The 16,515-nt window shown below is 43.1% G+C and overlaps 1 protein-coding gene across 10 annotated transcripts in view; it reads left to right on the top strand.

The window, feature by feature from the left end:
• Positions 1-15,648, top strand: part of kif13a (kinesin family member 13A) — a 37,591-nt gene extending 21,943 nt beyond the window's left edge. The window contains exons 15-40 of one of the 10 annotated variants that reach the window (XM_087173155.1): positions 114-200; positions 310-485; positions 1,192-1,411; positions 2,318-2,480; positions 2,614-2,754; positions 2,852-3,001; positions 3,262-3,426; positions 3,541-3,714; positions 3,851-4,002; positions 4,093-4,225; positions 4,392-4,538; positions 5,027-5,059; positions 5,977-6,076; positions 6,191-6,317; positions 6,431-6,486; positions 6,575-6,699; positions 8,224-8,400; positions 8,508-8,600; positions 8,720-8,872; positions 8,978-9,055; positions 9,157-9,207; positions 9,711-9,798; positions 9,918-10,069; positions 10,980-11,156; positions 11,856-13,089; positions 14,008-15,648. In XM_087173155.1, coding sequence (XP_087029281.1) covers positions 114-200; positions 310-485; positions 1,192-1,411; positions 2,318-2,480; positions 2,614-2,754; positions 2,852-3,001; positions 3,262-3,426; positions 3,541-3,714; positions 3,851-4,002; positions 4,093-4,225; positions 4,392-4,538; positions 5,027-5,059; positions 5,977-6,076; positions 6,191-6,317; positions 6,431-6,486; positions 6,575-6,699; positions 8,224-8,400; positions 8,508-8,600; positions 8,720-8,872; positions 8,978-9,055; positions 9,157-9,207; positions 9,711-9,798; positions 9,918-10,069; positions 10,980-11,156; positions 11,856-13,089; positions 14,008-14,141 — 4,486 coding nt within the window. In that variant the 3' untranslated portion in view covers positions 14,142-15,648. Of the gene's footprint in view, positions 1-113; positions 201-309; positions 486-1,191; positions 1,412-2,317; positions 2,481-2,613; positions 2,758-2,851; positions 3,002-3,261; positions 3,427-3,540; positions 3,715-3,850; positions 4,003-4,092; positions 4,226-4,391; positions 4,539-5,026; positions 5,060-5,976; positions 6,077-6,190; positions 6,318-6,430; positions 6,487-6,574; positions 6,700-8,223; positions 8,401-8,507; positions 8,601-8,719; positions 8,873-8,977; positions 9,056-9,156; positions 9,208-9,710; positions 9,799-9,917; positions 10,070-10,979; positions 11,157-11,855; positions 13,090-14,007 lie in introns of all 10 variants that reach the window. The other 9 variants (XM_087173157.1, XM_087173156.1, XM_023403085.2 and 6 more) reach the window with 9 other exon arrangements.
• The last annotated feature ends 867 nt before the right edge of the window (positions 15,649-16,515 follow it).

Raw genomic sequence — 16,515 nt, 5'->3', positions numbered from 1 at the left:
ACAAAGGGATTGTTCTTTCTCAATTTGTTTTCCCTTTTTAAAGCCAAAGATTATAATGCCATCTGACATCTTCGTTAACAGAATTTCTTCGTTCATTTCTCTGTTTTCTGCAGGACCTGTGTGAACGGAACAATGATTGATTCCTTGGTGCACTTGTGGCATGGGGACCGTATCTTATGGGGCAACAACCACTTCTTCAGGTATAAGTTCTTTCATTCAAATGTGTGAGCAGTCATAGAGTTAAAAAAAAAAAAAAAAAAAAAGTCACTGATCGGAAGTTGTGTCGTGTCTTGTTGTGTCGTGTCGTAGGATCAATCTGCCCAACCGAAAGCGGCGGGACCGGTTGAAGGAGCTGGAGAGAGCATCTCCCAGAGAAAGCTACATCGAGGCAGATGTGGAGACCGCCAGCGAGGCGTCTTCTGAGCAGGACTACAGCTATGAGTTTGCCCAGATGGAGGTCATAATGAAGACACTTGGGAACAACGGTATGATTCGGATAATCTGCCTTCTGCAATCTACGTGACCCTTCAGGCTTTCAGGCCGCAGCTGTATACAGTATATATTTCACTTAGGTTTCAGAGCATCCAGCTCGTTCCAGCTGCTCTGAACAAAATCATAAGAATCTTTTAGGAATAACATTACTTTAAAACAAAACTTTGTTTATCTCGTTGGATGTAATAAAGCCCCAATCTAGTTTTACCTCTCTGCCATTATTTTATTTGCTGATTATTGCCAGAAAAATCCAAATTTTGATAGTGAGATGGAGCCTGGGAGGGGCGGATGTGGGACAAACAAGCAGCAGCAAATGTGATTTCCTTAGACGCCTCTCAGTCTTCAACAATTAATGATTATTTTCAATGTCAGTTCTCTTGTTTGTTTGTTTATTGCTGATTCATCAAGTAATTATTACAGAAGTAGACCAAAATGACCATCACATCTCTCAAAGACAAACGTGATGTCTTCAAATTACTTGTTTTGTCTGACCAACAGTCCAAGTCCAAAAGACAGTCAGTGTATCACTAGCCAATATGAATTTGATGTGATATGAAACAGAGAAAAGTAGGAACTCCTCATATTTAAGAAGATGGAGGAGCAAATTTTGCTTCCAAATGAAAAGAAATTGATTATGAAATCTCTTTTACATGTAGACTTGTCCAGTGTTTGGGTTGTAAAATTCTCGCCTGTGTGCAGACCCCATGCAGAATGTGGTCCAAGTGCTGGAGAAGCAGTACCTGGAGGAGAAGCAGACGGCCCTGGAGGAGCAGAGGATGATGTATGAGCGAGAGCTGGAGTCGCTCCGGCAACAGCTGTCTCCTGAGAAAACGCCGCAGCACCACCGCAGCAGCAGTGACCGCCTTACGTTCCCGACACACACACCACACAGCAAGCTGCGACTGTGGACGGAAGAGCGGTTAGTGGTGCATGCACACACACATATACACACACACACACACACACACAAACACACACACACACACACACACACACACACGCACTGATTTGCAAACTGGACACTGCAGTGAGGCCTGTCTCAAGAGTTTTTGCTTTTTTATATTACTTGTTAAAATGTATCACTTGTGATTATTTTAAGGTATACATAGATCTACACATAAACCAACATATACAAGCCAGTTGTGCCCTCAGTGTATTCTGAAATATTTGAAGCATGACGTCAGTTAAAAGTTATGCTCACATGGATTTTGTTCAGTGCTGACTCAGTCTGACTCCATTCTTGCAGGATCAGTGAAGCAGGATGCTACGAAGCTCCACCTAACCATGACAATGCTCTGTGGAGTTGAGATCAGATTTAAAAATTGAATAGCGAACTGTAATAAACTCCATTTAGTCATCAAGTCAAGTTGTAATAACCCTGATAATGTGACACTTAATCCTATCTTTTGGAAGACGGTGCACTGAAGGCATGCAGTGAGTCGGTATCAATATTGTGGGTCACTGTAGCATCCAAACAGTCCAGATTTTTATCCCGAGGAGCTTTAAATTTGCCAAAAGAACATGTGATGCTATTGCGCAGCCCTTTTTTTGTTGGATTCAGCCTTGGTGTTGTGTACTTTACTGAGTCCTATTTTCCCCTTCTTGGCCTCTGTGGTTTGTGAAAATATCATTAACTTGTAAACACAGAGGCTGGTGTACCTGCTTACATCAATCTAGGCTGACTGTACATCAAAGATAATCACAGGTCTTCATCTCCATGAATGAATGACCTGTGTGTGTGTGTGTGTGTGTGTGTGTGTGTGTGTGTGTGTGTGTGTGCGTGCGTGCGTGCGTGCGTGCGTGCGTGCGTGCGTGCGTGTTACAGAGATGAGCTTTTTCGTCAGAGCCTGTCTCGACTCAGGGAGCAGGTCGTGAAAGCCAACACCTTGGTGCGAGAATCCAACTTTTTGGCTGAGGAGATGAACAAACTGACTGACTATCAGGTCACCCTTCAGATTCCCGCAGCCAACCTCAGCGCCAACCGCAAGGTCAGACCTCTGAACTAAAAAGAATATGGTATCACAGTGGTATTTATTTTACTGTCCTCTCTTTCACTCTTTGGGCTGCACATTTCGAGGTGTGTATATCCACTGAAAGAGTGTAAATCTTGTTATTACACAGCGTGGAGCCATAGTGAGCGAGCCGGCCATCCAGGTGCGGAGGAAAGGGAAAGGCACCCAGGTGTGGACCATAGAAAAGCTGGAGAACAAACTGGTGGACATGAGAGACCACTACAGGGACTGGAAGGAAGGCACAGAGGAGGTGGTGAGAAACAAGAGGACCAGAAAGAGGAAAAGATATGTGAAAAAGAAAAAAAAAAGTTAATTGGATTATTAAGTCTGCTCCTTTGTTTTTGCAGCATAACAAAGCAAACAGTAAGCACTGTGATCCATTCTATGAAGCGCAAGAGAACCACAACCTGATAGGAGTGGCCAACATTTTTCTGGAGTGCCTTTTCCAAGATGTTAGACTGCAATATGCTGTCCCCATCATCAGCCAGCAGGGAGAGGTAAGGGTACACTAACATAAACAGATTTACACACTGATATATTATTCATGGTGCAGCTTCCCAGTATTCCTAACATACCAGATCCATAAGATAGGATTATGGAGCGAATATATCAGATTTATGATAATAGATAATATACTACTTGAAATTACTGATGGATAAGTTTTCATATAGACAATGTTCACTTGTAAAGACTGTATGTAAAATTATACCCTTGAATATCTAAGATATTAAGGATGTGTTTGACCTTGTTTGTACAGGTTGCAGGCAGGTTGCACATTGAGCTGATGCGAGTCAGCGGTGCTGTACCAGAGCGCCTGTCCGGGGGAGATGACTCATCAGAAAACTCCAGTGAGAGTAGCTGCTACGAGGTTATGGACACCAACGGGGAGATCGTCCACATGTCCAAGAGGCTCACCTGCAGGGTAAAAACCACTTGCCAGGTTTTTTTGTCCGTAGACTGGGAGATATTTGTTCTGAGACTTACCAGCGTACATGAACGCTCAGTGACTTCATCCTTTCCGTTTGTCTTCCTGCAGGTGCGGATCAGGGAGGCCACAGGTCTGCCGCTCAACTTGTCCAACTTTGTCTTCTGTCAGTACACCTTCTGGGAGCACGGCGAGCCCACTGTGGCTCCTCCCATGGTCAGCCCAGACAGACCCTCTCCTCGAAGCCCAGATGCCCAGTTCACTGTCCAGTTTGATCACTGCAAGGTGAGAAAATGGTGCTGCTTGAAGTTGTTAATGCTTTACTTTAAACGCTTGACACCAGTTTTAAATTCTTATCGCTTTTGTTAGTAACTTTTATTTTCAAATCAGCCTCACTGCATCAAATCTTGTCTTTGTGCAGGACTATGTTGTGCACGTGTCGGATGAGTTCTTAGAGTTTATATCCGACGGAGCATTGGCCATAGAGGTTTGGGGTCATCGCTGCGCTGGGAATGGACGATCACTCTGGGAGTTAGACGCACTTGAGGCCAAGACCCAGACTCTCCGAGACAGGTGCGTGTTTCACTCAGACTCTTGCACATACAGACTCCCACAGACACTGCCAATTCACACCCCGCTAACCTTGGCGGTTGATTGTTCAAGGTGGAGTGAGGTGTCTCGCAGGATCGAGCTCTGGCTCTCCATCCAGGAGCTGAATGAGCAGGGAGAGTACTCATCTGTGGAGCTGCACTCTGGAAAAGACATCAGCACAGGGGGAGTCTTCCAACTCCGACAGGTCAGAGAAAAACTATGAAGAAGTTTCCCTTGAGGTCAGACTGCCTGCCCTAGATCAAACACACACTTAGGAGGATCATAACTAATTACGAAATTAGGAAATAGTGTGAGAGTGCAGTGTTGGAAGCGGCACTCTGATGTTGAATTTCGGGGATTTGTCCAAGCAGGGTCACTCCAGGAGGCTGCAGGTGTGTGTGAAACCAGTCCAGAACTCAGGCACGCTGCCTCTGCTGGTGGAGGCTGTGCTGTCCGTCTCTATCGGCTGTGTGTCAGCTCGCTCCACCAAACTACAGAGACCGCTCGACAGCTACCAGGTCTGTGGGACGCGCATTTATATTTTTGCATATGCTCACATACTGTTCACACACGCCACTTAGACTATGAATCTACGGTGTTCACAAAAACGGACTGATGATTTGGATGTAAGTGACTCTGCGTTAAAAACAGACCAGTGTTTTGGGAACAGTATGCTGGTTTCATGCCAATGATTTACACTATTATGCTGATTCCGCCAAAGTATGTTTAGTCTATCTCTGGTTTCATGCCAGGACTGGTTCATCTGAGGAGCTGGCAGTCGGTCAAAGGGAGGCCAAGGAATGTACAAACTCATTAGTGCCCTGTTAGTTCTGTTAACATGCACTGGTGTGCCCTGATACACAGGAACCAACTGGTTGACACATTTTAGTCTTTCACATCACTGATTCTCCTAGACAGTGTTAGCAGTGAAGGGTTTGCCCTGAGCTGTCATGTCAGGGCCTTTTGTGGTTCCCCACATGTGACTGAGTGTGTTCTCTCCTGCCAGAGAGAGGCAGAAGAGGATATGGATAGTTATCAGGTAACATCTCAGTCCCCTCCTGCTGCTGCTCCCCCTGTAGTTCACACTGCAGCATGACGGAAACCAACTGATTGTGTGTTCACGACTAGGCCTGTTGCTGAGGGCGTGAGGCAGGAGGCAGAGGGCTGCGCCTCTAACGTCTAAAGGATGGCTTTATTAAACAGCAGTTGCACATGTGGATGATTTCTGATGCTGCAATTATCAATCACACCAACCGTTCTTTGGCAGCCCTCTGTGCAAAAAACAGTCCCACCCATGGCAGAGCTCCCAGCCAGGAGCCTGTCTGCCAGGGATCTCGTCCCACTCTCTCTTGCCTTTCCGCTCAGGTTGCACACACTAATGCTACTGTTTGCTTGTCACTTCCGAAGAGCTGCAGGAATAATAAGCCTCACTTAATCACACGGGCATTGCATGGCTGCATGATTTACAGTACTTTGCATGGTGGACGTGTGCTGACGTCAGAAATGTAATGCGATTGGCTTTGAGGTTTGTTGGTTACTTTGGACAATGCAGAGGGGAATCTGCTCTCTGTGGTGATCTGCTGTGAATCCAGGTAGGACTTTGGGTGGCTGTGGCTGCATGTGAGGACATTAGCGCAAGTGTGTGAATGCATGTGTGTGAGTTGTTAAGGGGCGAAAAGGGAGGTTTTGTGGTTGTGTTTTGAAAATTTAACAACAATTATTTTTCTTGAACCAAAAACACAGGCCTGAAGGCTTTGATTTTTAACATCTTTGGTGTGGGAACTTTTTTATCAGGATTAGCTTCACTTGGCTTTTCTAATATATTAGCTGTGGGCGTTAAGAAGTACATATGCTATTCAGACCTTGCCATCCCCTGGTAACACTTTACTGAGCCCTGCAGCAGATTCTCTTCTCACTGAGCCAGCTGGCATTGATTTTAGATCTGTGTGCTTCCAGGAAGAAGATCTCAACTGTGTTAGAGAGCGCTGGTCAGAAGCCCTGATCAAACGCCGGGAGTACCTTGACGAACAAATCAAGAAAATCATCAACAAACACGGTGAGTCCTTGGCTCTATGCTTAAGATTAGTTTCTCTTCTTTTTTTATGCTATTTTCTTATTGTTTCAGTGTGTTGTGATTAAACCTCTCTTTTCCCTCACTTTATAAATCCAGAAAAGTCAGAGGAGGACATTGAGCGTGAGGCTCGGCTGGTGGAGCAGTGGGTTGGCCTGACAGAAGAGAGAAATGCAGTGCTGGTACCTGCACCTGGCAGTGGCATTCCTGGAGCTCCTGCAGACTGGTAAAAAAAACAAACTATAAACACTCTCTCAATCACACATCAGATTCACTTCATTTGCAGCCCTTTTTTTTTTTTTTTTTTTTAACATTAACCTCATATTCAACGGCTTGTAGGACCCCACCTACAGGAATGGAAGCTCACATCCCTGTACTCTTCCTGGATTTGAATGGTGAGGCAGACACATCCTGTATGTCAGCTAGTATTTGACAGATTCTCTCTCAGGCTTTATAAACGCTAACTCTCTTTTACACCACCAGCGGATAATCTGACAGTGAATGAGCAGCTGACCGGCCCACATGCCGCAGGCGTTAACTCTATCCTGCCTAAGGAGCATGGAAGCCAGTTCTTCTATCTGCCCATCATCAGGCACAGTGTTGAGGAGGTGAGCAGTGGGGTTTGACTTTTCTGCCCTCCTGTGGTCAAAAGGGGAATTTGGGGAACCACACTTCAGAAGATGTGCATGTTTTTGTGCATTTATGTTTCTATGAGCATGGCATGGCGTGGGGGTTTCTTGGTGATGCTGCTTTAGTGTGTCAGTTTCCCCTTAACAGTTGTAGTTTCAGAGATGTGTGGTTTGTGCTTTGTCTGATGACCACATCCTCTGCAAGACTACACTCCTATTGTACTTGTATTGTATTGTACTGCAAAACTACCTAAAGTATTGGCACTTCCATTGCTTCTTCAAATACTGGTTGGCTGTAGTATATTTTTGTAAAAAAATTCAGCTGTTTTACAAAGACCTCATGATGAATTATGTTTATTTTACTGCCTTAATTGCAGGAGCACTTTAGGGCAACATCTTTTTTTGCTTTAATTAGTTGCCTTATTGAACAAATACAGAGCTGTGTAATTGATTGACATCATGCATATAAGCATTTACAGTAGTTATTTCTCAGAAAGGTTAAAGCACCGCTACTCTTCATATTCTAAAAAGAAACTTATCAGTTTGTTGAGAGACTTGCTGCTGTGTTCTAACAAGTAATAACTGCTTGCACTGAAAAATAATATCCATAACTTTACTTATTTCAATCCACTATTGCTGCAGAACAGGACAGGTAAAATAAAATATGGGTGTGGTTGGCTTCTCCCTCCCCACATTTTCATCATCAAACTGGTGTTACCAGTTTGATCAGTAAATCAATAGATGATAATAAAGGGAAATGTTTACCTCCTTAAATGCAGTGTTAAATATGTAAATAACAGGGAAAAGGAAATAGCCTATGGCCTTCTTGATCTTCCTGTAGACTTTCACTTACTAGAAAAATTATCCTTGTGTTTTCTTCTCAACAAAAGATGGATAAGTAAGAAATGAGATTAATAATGAACAGAAAATAACTCACTTGGATGTAGTAGAAACCTACCTTTGGAAAAAAAAAAGAAAAAAAATAGAAGGAGGAAGACTTAACTAATGATATCAATAATAATAACCATAATAATAATAATAAAATTCAACATACTCCTTTTCACGTAAAAAATGGGAACTGAAATACATAAATTGAAAAGTTAGATAAAAAATATCTCTAGCAGTGAAAATGGAAAAGGAGTAATTTGGGGTTATATTATCTCAAACTCACTAGTGCAACTCCAGGTAATTTGTTAATTATACAGGACATTGATGTTTACAGGTGTCTTACCCCCTCTCTCAAGTTGAAGCAAGCATTTAAACATGATCATAGTTTTTCTTTCTTTGACTTTGATCAGCAGCACTAACCACACAGAGTTAACACTACCACTTTCACTGTGCTATAGTGTCATGTCATGTCTGCTGCAAACCCAAATCGACAGCCCACCTACATGACTGTGATCCGTGTCTCTGTGTGTGCAGTTATAGCATGATGGCACAGCATTCTCTCTGCAGACCACTGCGGAGCTACATCAATAAAACACAACTCTTCTCGTTCCCCAGGTGTCTGCTGTGTGCTCCTGGGACTCATCCATCCATGATTCTGTGCACCTCAACCGGGTCACGTCTCCTAACGAACGCATCTACCTGATCATCAAAGCCACGGTGCAGCTCAGCCACCCTGCCTCCATGGAGCTGGTGCTCCGCAAGAGGATCGCTGTCAACATCTATAACAAACAGGTGAATGGGGATCAGACTGACGTCAGCCCAGGGGTGAGGTTAGGTGTGTCAGTGGATCTTGTTTAAATGTTTGAAACATTTTTTATTCTTTTTTTTTTTCAATGCAGAGTTTCACTCAGAGTCTCAAGAGAAGAATGTCTCTAAAGAACACACTTTACTCCTGTGGGGTGACTTATGAGATCGTGTCCAACATACCAAAGGTACAACTCTGCTAAACCACTGTATCTAATGAAGACTGCTTTCCCCATGTGTTGCCAATAATCAGATTGGGGCTCATCTTCTTCAACACTTTGTAAGTTTCTTCTCTTTCCTTTTCCAGGCCTCAGAAGAGCCAGAGGAGAGGGAAACCTTGGCCCTCATGGCTGCTCGCGGTGACAGCGAGGAGACTCAGGATGGAGAAACCTACATAGAGAAATACACACGGGGAGTTCTAGAAGTAGAGAACATCCTCAGTCTAGAGAGGCTACGGCAGGTATTGTATACTATAGTATGATTTAGTGCAGAAATAGTGCGAAAAAAGATTTCATCCATAGAGTGACATGTAAAGAAGGCACCTTTCTCTTCTTTTCCCCCACAGGCTGTGACAGTGAAGGAAGCGCTCGCTGCTAAGGGAAGACACCTAAGAAGGAGTATCAGCACACCAAATGTACAGCATGTAATGAACACATCACTCACTGCACCACTCACTGAACCACATGGAAATGACTGTTATAAAATATGACGAGGCTGAAAACATGTTTTTGTCTTGCTCTCCAGTCTTCATGTAGTAAAATAGACCTGACAGTTTGCGAGGATGAAGACTGTAAGGTAAGAAAAAGAGTGCTGTTTTTCGTAATTGCTTCTTTGATAATTAGGGCCATGCTGTTTGTGATCTTAGAAGGAATTTCTTCATCTAGGGGTATTCACTTGGGTCCTGACACCATAGATGGATAAAAAATAAAGTGGACTACAGCATTAAAGAGCTTCTTAGTTGCAACTTTACTTACTTTAACCACATAAAATTGGCATATATAATAATAATAATAATAATAATATTAATAGTAGTAATAATAATACATTTTATTTATAAGTGCCTTTCAGGACACCCAAAGACACTTACACAGCAAATAAAAACATTCAGAAGCATAAACAAGATAGACAATGTATGAATTAAATAATGAAATATACACAATAGACACACACACACACACACACATATATATATATATATATATATATGTATATATATATATATGTATACACATACATACATACACATTTATATACATGCATACTCAAGTACAAAATTTGAACTATATGTTACTTTCTAGGACCACTGTGATCATGTGGACAGCTCCAACTGCAATCCCCAGGATGGCTCCCTTTGCAGCACACCCATCAAAAGCAAAGAGAACCAAGGTAAAGTACATAGAAGGCAAATGTGCAGCAGCTGTGAGGTGTCTTGACTTCCTCTGAATAAGACACAGTGTTTGTGTAAGTACATTATAGCTGGGTCATAGCTACATGTTCCCACACAGGTTTGGTTCCAGAGAGCCCTAACTTTTTCAACTCCAGCCCCTTCAAAGTCCTCTCCCCTCAGCCACCGAAGTTCCTCAAGTCTCTGCTGCCTGTCAAAGAAGAGAACAAGGCGAAGAAAGCCCTGGAGGCCCGGCCGCTGCTGGGACAAGAGGTAAGGAAGGAAGGGATTACACTATCTCTCGCTAAAGAGGGAAGTATGTTTTTGCCATGTTGTTCTCTTTCCCATTGAACTTTTCTTCAATCCCACATGTCCTTGTTTTGGTAGTCCTCTGTCAAAGAACATTTTTACATTTTACATCGCCACAACATGATACAGACATTACTAATTGTCCAAAGCTGCCTGAGGATTTTTAAGAAAGTGGCTTTGCTGTTGTGTGACTGGATGAAAAACGAACGTGATGGTGCTATCAGCATGACTCACAGGAGCATGACTTCAACAGGGGATAGCCACAACTCTTGACTAGACGGAGCTGCGCTGTAAAGTCTCATGTCTGATATTGTCGGAGATAATTGGATTTTTCACATAGTTTGTGGCTGTTCCAACAATTTCAACTAACCTTGCATAATTTTATTTTTATCTCTGCTTGAAGTGGACTAAAGGAGGTGCTCGTACTTTACAAATATAGTGCCTGTCAGGGCTGCTGTGTTTGGGAGGTGGAGGGCTTTAGTTGGCAGCGAAATGGTTCAGTAAGCGGCAGGATTAAAGCAAAAGAGAGGGGAGAAGTATGACTGCAGGGGAAGATAAATCACTGTAGCTTGGATAAAAATTGTCTTTTGTGTGATATTAAAATTTAGATGTTTGCTACAGGCTATAATAATGTGTGGATATGAGAAAACAAGTGTCAAGAAGCTAAAAGACATATGGACCGTGCACTGTGCAAAAGAAGTTTTGGTGCAATGAAAAGTGTTGCTCACACACCTTGGACACTTCAAGCATAGTTTTTTTTTTTTGAAATATCAAACTGCATGCCACTAACTGTGTAACTGGCCTGCCCAGCTCCATGCATGCTGTGTGTGTGTGTGTGTGTGAAGTGTGTGCTGTTGTTCTGACCCATCCGCAGAGCATGCGCTCATGTGTGGACAGCCCTGCACTGCTCCCCCCTCCCTGCCCCTGGCGCCGACCCAGGGCAGGCAGCGAGGGCCACTGCAAGCCTTCCACCTCCACCTCCACCCCCACCTCCACCTCCATCTCCACTCCCACCAGCAGACAGCTCAGCCACACACTGCCACACACTGCTGTAAGTGCTCCACACACCAGCACACATCGCCTTGAGGGTTACTGTAAGGGTTTTACACACACATGAAACATGTCCACACTGCTGTAAGTGTCACACAGGATTACACATGTTCTCTTTTCCTAGCAGTCTCTGTGCTGGCACCAGGGCCAATGAGTCTTTCTATGAACTGGCAGTATTTCCACTCAGAGTCACACACGTATGCAGACAAAAACAAGATATAACACCAGCTATTGCAGTCACAGACTTTGTTTAGACAGTGTGCAAGCCAAAGATAAAAGTTTTTGTAGTGTGCGTTTTTTTTTTTCTTCGTTTATTATTAATTGGCCCAGGGAATTGGACAGTAGCCTATGTAACTACATTTCATGAACAGCATCAGAAATGTGTTCCAGCTGCTTTAACAGTGTTTAAAAAGGGATAATATAGTGCTCATATTGTGCTTATATATCTGTGAACCGTGCATATTGTTAAGTTGACAGAACATGCATTTGACTACAGTGGTACAGCAACAAACGCCTGAAACAGAACCGCATTTTAAATTCGTACATCACTTTCATTTTCCATTATCACATCCTATGGCATTTAATCGTTGTCTTCATTCACTTTTAAAAAAGTGTGCAGGCTGTTGCTCTATACAGGCTCGAACTGACATCGTGTCTGGTGGGATGTGTCTTTTCGTCCTGCTGCTGTTGTTTTGATCAGCAGGACTCTGAGGACGAGGAGACAGATGTGGACATGACTCTGAATCTCAATCGGGGCCCTCAGGACCACAGCGGCTTCCAGCCTTATATCCCAGAGGACTTTGCAAACTTTGAGATCTACAACGCCACTCTGGAGAGCCAGGAGGGGTTTCTACCCTCTCGTTCTGACATGAAGGGAAGCCGGTGCGGAGGCGGGAGCGGAGAGAGAGAGAGAGAGGTGCCACGAAGCCCCACGGCCAGCAGTTGCACCAGTGGCTACTTTTCACACAGTGCCTCCAACGCCACGCTGTCTGACATGCCTTTCAGTGCCAGTGAGAGCTCTGACCACCTCAGCTGCACCTCCAGAGACACCCAGGACCCCCTCGGCTGTCCCGCTGGGCGAGGCTGCACCCAAACCAAAAGTGTTTCTGCAGGGAGTGACGCCCAACTGCCTCCTCCATCAGCAGGTGGGCTACAGGAACAACTCACTCACCATCAGGGCTCCTCATCTGTCAGTATTCCTAATTGCACAGACAAGCAGCCAACATTCCCTCTGCCTCACAAATGTGTTCTCAGCACCAGCCAGGAATTCACTGACTTTAAAGGGGCTGATGACAGTATTGGAGAGAGTGATTTAGGACATTTTACAGAGGGATGGGAGCAGGAGGGTTTGGAGCAGAAGAAACCAGATAATCCAGAAAAACGTGACACTGGCAATCAAGACTCCTCTGTCGTCCCTGGAATTATCGACACATCTAATCCTGAAAATGCAATATGCAAATGTCCTGACAATGAAGACTCTGTTAGTGTACCTGTGTCCTGCCCTAACTCAACTGTAGTTTGCACCTCAGTCAGAGTTCCAGTAAGTGCATCTGACAAAGTCCCAGCTCCATCTCCAGCCCAAATAATTCCCTCTGCATCAATCCCACCTCCAGCATCACCATCCCTAGTAACCCCTCCATCTACAGCCCCATCCTCTGCCCCAGCTCCGCGAGCAGGAGGAGAACCTCCCATCCAGGAGCCAGCACAAGGAGACCTGCCCCACGGGAGTCCCTGCCCCAGCCCTAACCCCAGCAGTGCGGAGCCCTCTGGGGACTCCAGCGGGGATGAAAGCACCCCTGTGGCTCAGCTTCCTGACTGGATGGCCCCCGGGGAACAGGTGTGGGTGGGGAAGAGGAGAGGAACAGTCCACTATGTTGGAGGGGTAGAGTTTGCTAAAGGCATCTGGATTGGTGTGAAGCTGGACATGGCAGTGGGTGAGTCCCTTTAATGATTTTGCTCCAAAAATAACTGTTACTAGTGCCCAACAAATGTATGTTTATAATGGAACAATTTAAGCGTAACATATGTTTCAGATAATCTAGAAATAGCGTCGTTATCACGTAGTCTGTGCACCAGAGACCACCGACAAGTTCATTTTTCAACTGTTAAATGCTCCACTCAGTACATATCCTGAGGGATCTCCATCATAGATGTTTGTCTTTCTGTGGCATTTTTATTTAACCCTCAAATATTGATGTCAATATCTGGATGGCCACATGAAAATGGGCCAAAAATTGCCTGCTTATAATTATTATTATTGGTAATTTGAAGTTATTTAGGAATACTGTACATACCATGTACGTTTCCTCACAAGGCAGGTGATAATGTGATAATGTGTAAACTTGAGGGCAATTATATTAAATTATCCAATGGAATTTGATTTGGGGCGGCCATCAAATAAAACTGCACGTTAGCTCGTGGGTCAAACAGAAACATATTCTACATTTTCAAAAGAGGGTAGGTTAGGTCTAATTTATTCATTTCCTCTCCTCTGCCTCCTGATCCAACAAAACAGGTAAGGGAGGTGTGGGTGGAGGCCAGCAGTCCTCTACAGCTCTGTTTTTTGTGTTTGCTCACTTGTGGCCCTGACCACATATTCATTTCCCTCAGAAATGTTTCACATTATGAAAGATGAGTGCTTTAGTGGTGCATACATTAACACAGGAGGCTTATACATAAGTTTAATCATCCAGGCTATCTGGTGAGGTAGTCATCAACAGACTGACTCATGGTTATTTATTAGGAAACCCGCTTTTTTATGCAAACGCTCCAAAGGTAACATAATAGGAAATTCAGGAAAAACAAATGATCCACTAAAGTCTTTAAATCTGTCACACTTGGCCCTCCTGTAGGAAAGCACAACGGGACTGTCCAGGGCAGAGTGTACTTCCGCTGCCCCCCAGGCCACGGTGTGTTTGTCAAGCCATCTCGTCTCACCAGAGGACCGCCCTCCATGGACACAGAACCCCAGACTCTGATCAGATAGGACCCAAAGAAGGACCAGCTTTCTGAGGGAAAGCAGAGACCTGAGCGTGGTCCTCAGATCCAGTGCCTATGGGTGAACTGCGGGATGACTTCAGTCTCTGAGCTGATGTATTCTGTTGGCGTGTCTGCTTTCCTGACACGTACCTGACCTGTGCATTTAATGAAGGTATATCCTAATTACTGTTCACTGAAACTTCTCTATGCACATATCTGACTTTTCTATACGTTGATATTTTTGATAGAGAACTTAACTTTTAACTGGGAGACCATATGGAAACATTACCCACGTACTTTTTCTTAAATTGGTTTCTGAACAGTATATATAATATTTTTTATAAGACAATGCATCCACCCCTGAGGCTCATAGTGGAGTAATCTGGGATATGAAGATTAAGAATGTACTACTGTTAATAAACATTGATATTTACATCAATATGATACGTCAGGGGTAACCAAAGAACTACGGTTCCATATCTGCTGTTATGAGTAATATGTTATTTTTCTAATGTACATATGTGGAGGTATTCACTATATATCTATGTGTCCAAGTAAAGCTTAGTGCCATATCTCTAGGAGTAATGCCACATACCCTGAACGGAGGACAAAACTGCAAAACCTGAGTTGCTTTCAGTGTTTGACTGCAGTTATGACATTAAATTATCCTGTTGAAGTACTGTAACACTGTGGAGGAAATAATCCCCATCCAGCATGAGACTGTTAATGTTTGAATGCTTGCACTGGAAAGGATTCTTGGAGAGTTCATCGACTGTCTTCCATATTGGACTGATGAAATATTTTCTAACTGAAGTGACTGAAGCAACGTGTGTCATCACTTTAATCCGTGGAACAAAGCAGCTAGGCTTTGTATATGGCCTGGATATACTGATGCCTTATTGCCCTGTTCCCACAAAGAAAGGCACATAAACCCCAGACTACTCAATGAACTCCATAACAAGTTCGCTGAGTTATAAACAATAACAATCTGTATGGACCTGAAACCTGTGTATGTATATCATGATGCCCAGAGGCATTCAAAATGCCATCCAGCCTCGTTGAATGATTGATTGAATACCTTTTTAACTGACTGTTCATCTGCATTTTATATTTTAACTGACTGATGTATAACACTACATGTCAAAAGGTACTCAATGATGCAATTTTTCACATGGGCGGTTGGATGAATGGGTGCTGGACAGTATCAGGCGAGGGAAAACGGTGCAAAAGTAGTGTAGTTATGGAGAGAAGTTGTCCGATGAACTTATATTTTTATGGACGTGGTGAACTGTGGAACTGACAAGAAATAGTTATATATTCAAGAAATTGAAAGAAACCCAAGACCTTACTTTAAAGAAGAGAACAAAGCTGCTCTCCCTGAGAAGGAGTTGTAAATAGAAATGTATTTGAACATAGTATTTACACTATTATAATGTACAGAATTGTATTTATAATGTATCTCAAACTGTTTTAATTGGTACAAAATGTTCTAGAATAGAACATTTACAATCAAAGCACTGTGTCGACTCTTTATTCATTCATCTTGGTTGTGTATTGTGTATTTTTTAGCAGTATAGCTTAATATTTTAGTATAGAAGACACTGGGTATATAAAGTGTTGACCCATGGCATTTCATTGTGCTTCCAAAAGAGATATTCTGAAGGAATTTTGATTGTCCTCACAAAGTATAAGGTTCTATTATCTGAATGTGAATTTTGTGCAATTTAACATATTGTATGTGAACAGAAGCGCAAAATTTCCTTTAACATCAACATTTGCCGTGAAAAGAAAAAAATGTCCCATAATTTATTCACCTGTGAATCTCGTCTCGCCGACAAAGATCTACTCAAGTCTTACCTTTCCCTTCAAATTCGGCACAGTCTTGCGGTTGTCAGTTGTTTTGAGTTCCCAAGTGTATCCAAGATGTCTTTTTAATATGCACAGTATGACACAGCAATCCACACTATGCTCCAGTTCCCTAAAACAAAAAAATATCTTATTTCCTAATGGCCCTTTACATATGGCCCTTATTACCATATGTAAAGTGGTCACACACAGGGAATAGATTTGCAGAGGATGTTGCGGTTATTTGAAATATGATTTTGTGTGAATACATTCTTGGAAAACAACTTTTTTTGTATATTTAGCCAAAAATACTTTAAAATACATACTTTAAATTATGTTAAGATGCAGTAAATTTTACAAAGAACATGCAAACAGTGTTTCCTTTACTACAGTCATGTTTGCTCTATTTTCTGGTTACTTAATGCGGAGCAATGGTCCCCTTGAACTTATCCTGTCTGGCTGATATAGAGATGTAAACAACAACCATGTAAACATGTTGTTGTCACCCACAAATGATGCAGGCACAGTGGACTGTC

Source organism: Seriola lalandi, unplaced genomic scaffold (genome assembly GCF_002814215.2).
Source record: "Seriola lalandi dorsalis isolate HSWRI2012SDOR001 ecotype SW California unplaced genomic scaffold, Sedor1 jcf7180002054062, whole genome shotgun sequence".
Classification (NCBI taxonomy): Eukaryota; Metazoa; Chordata; class Actinopteri; order Carangiformes; family Carangidae; genus Seriola; species Seriola lalandi.
This window is presented reverse-complemented; position numbering and strand designations above follow the sequence as displayed.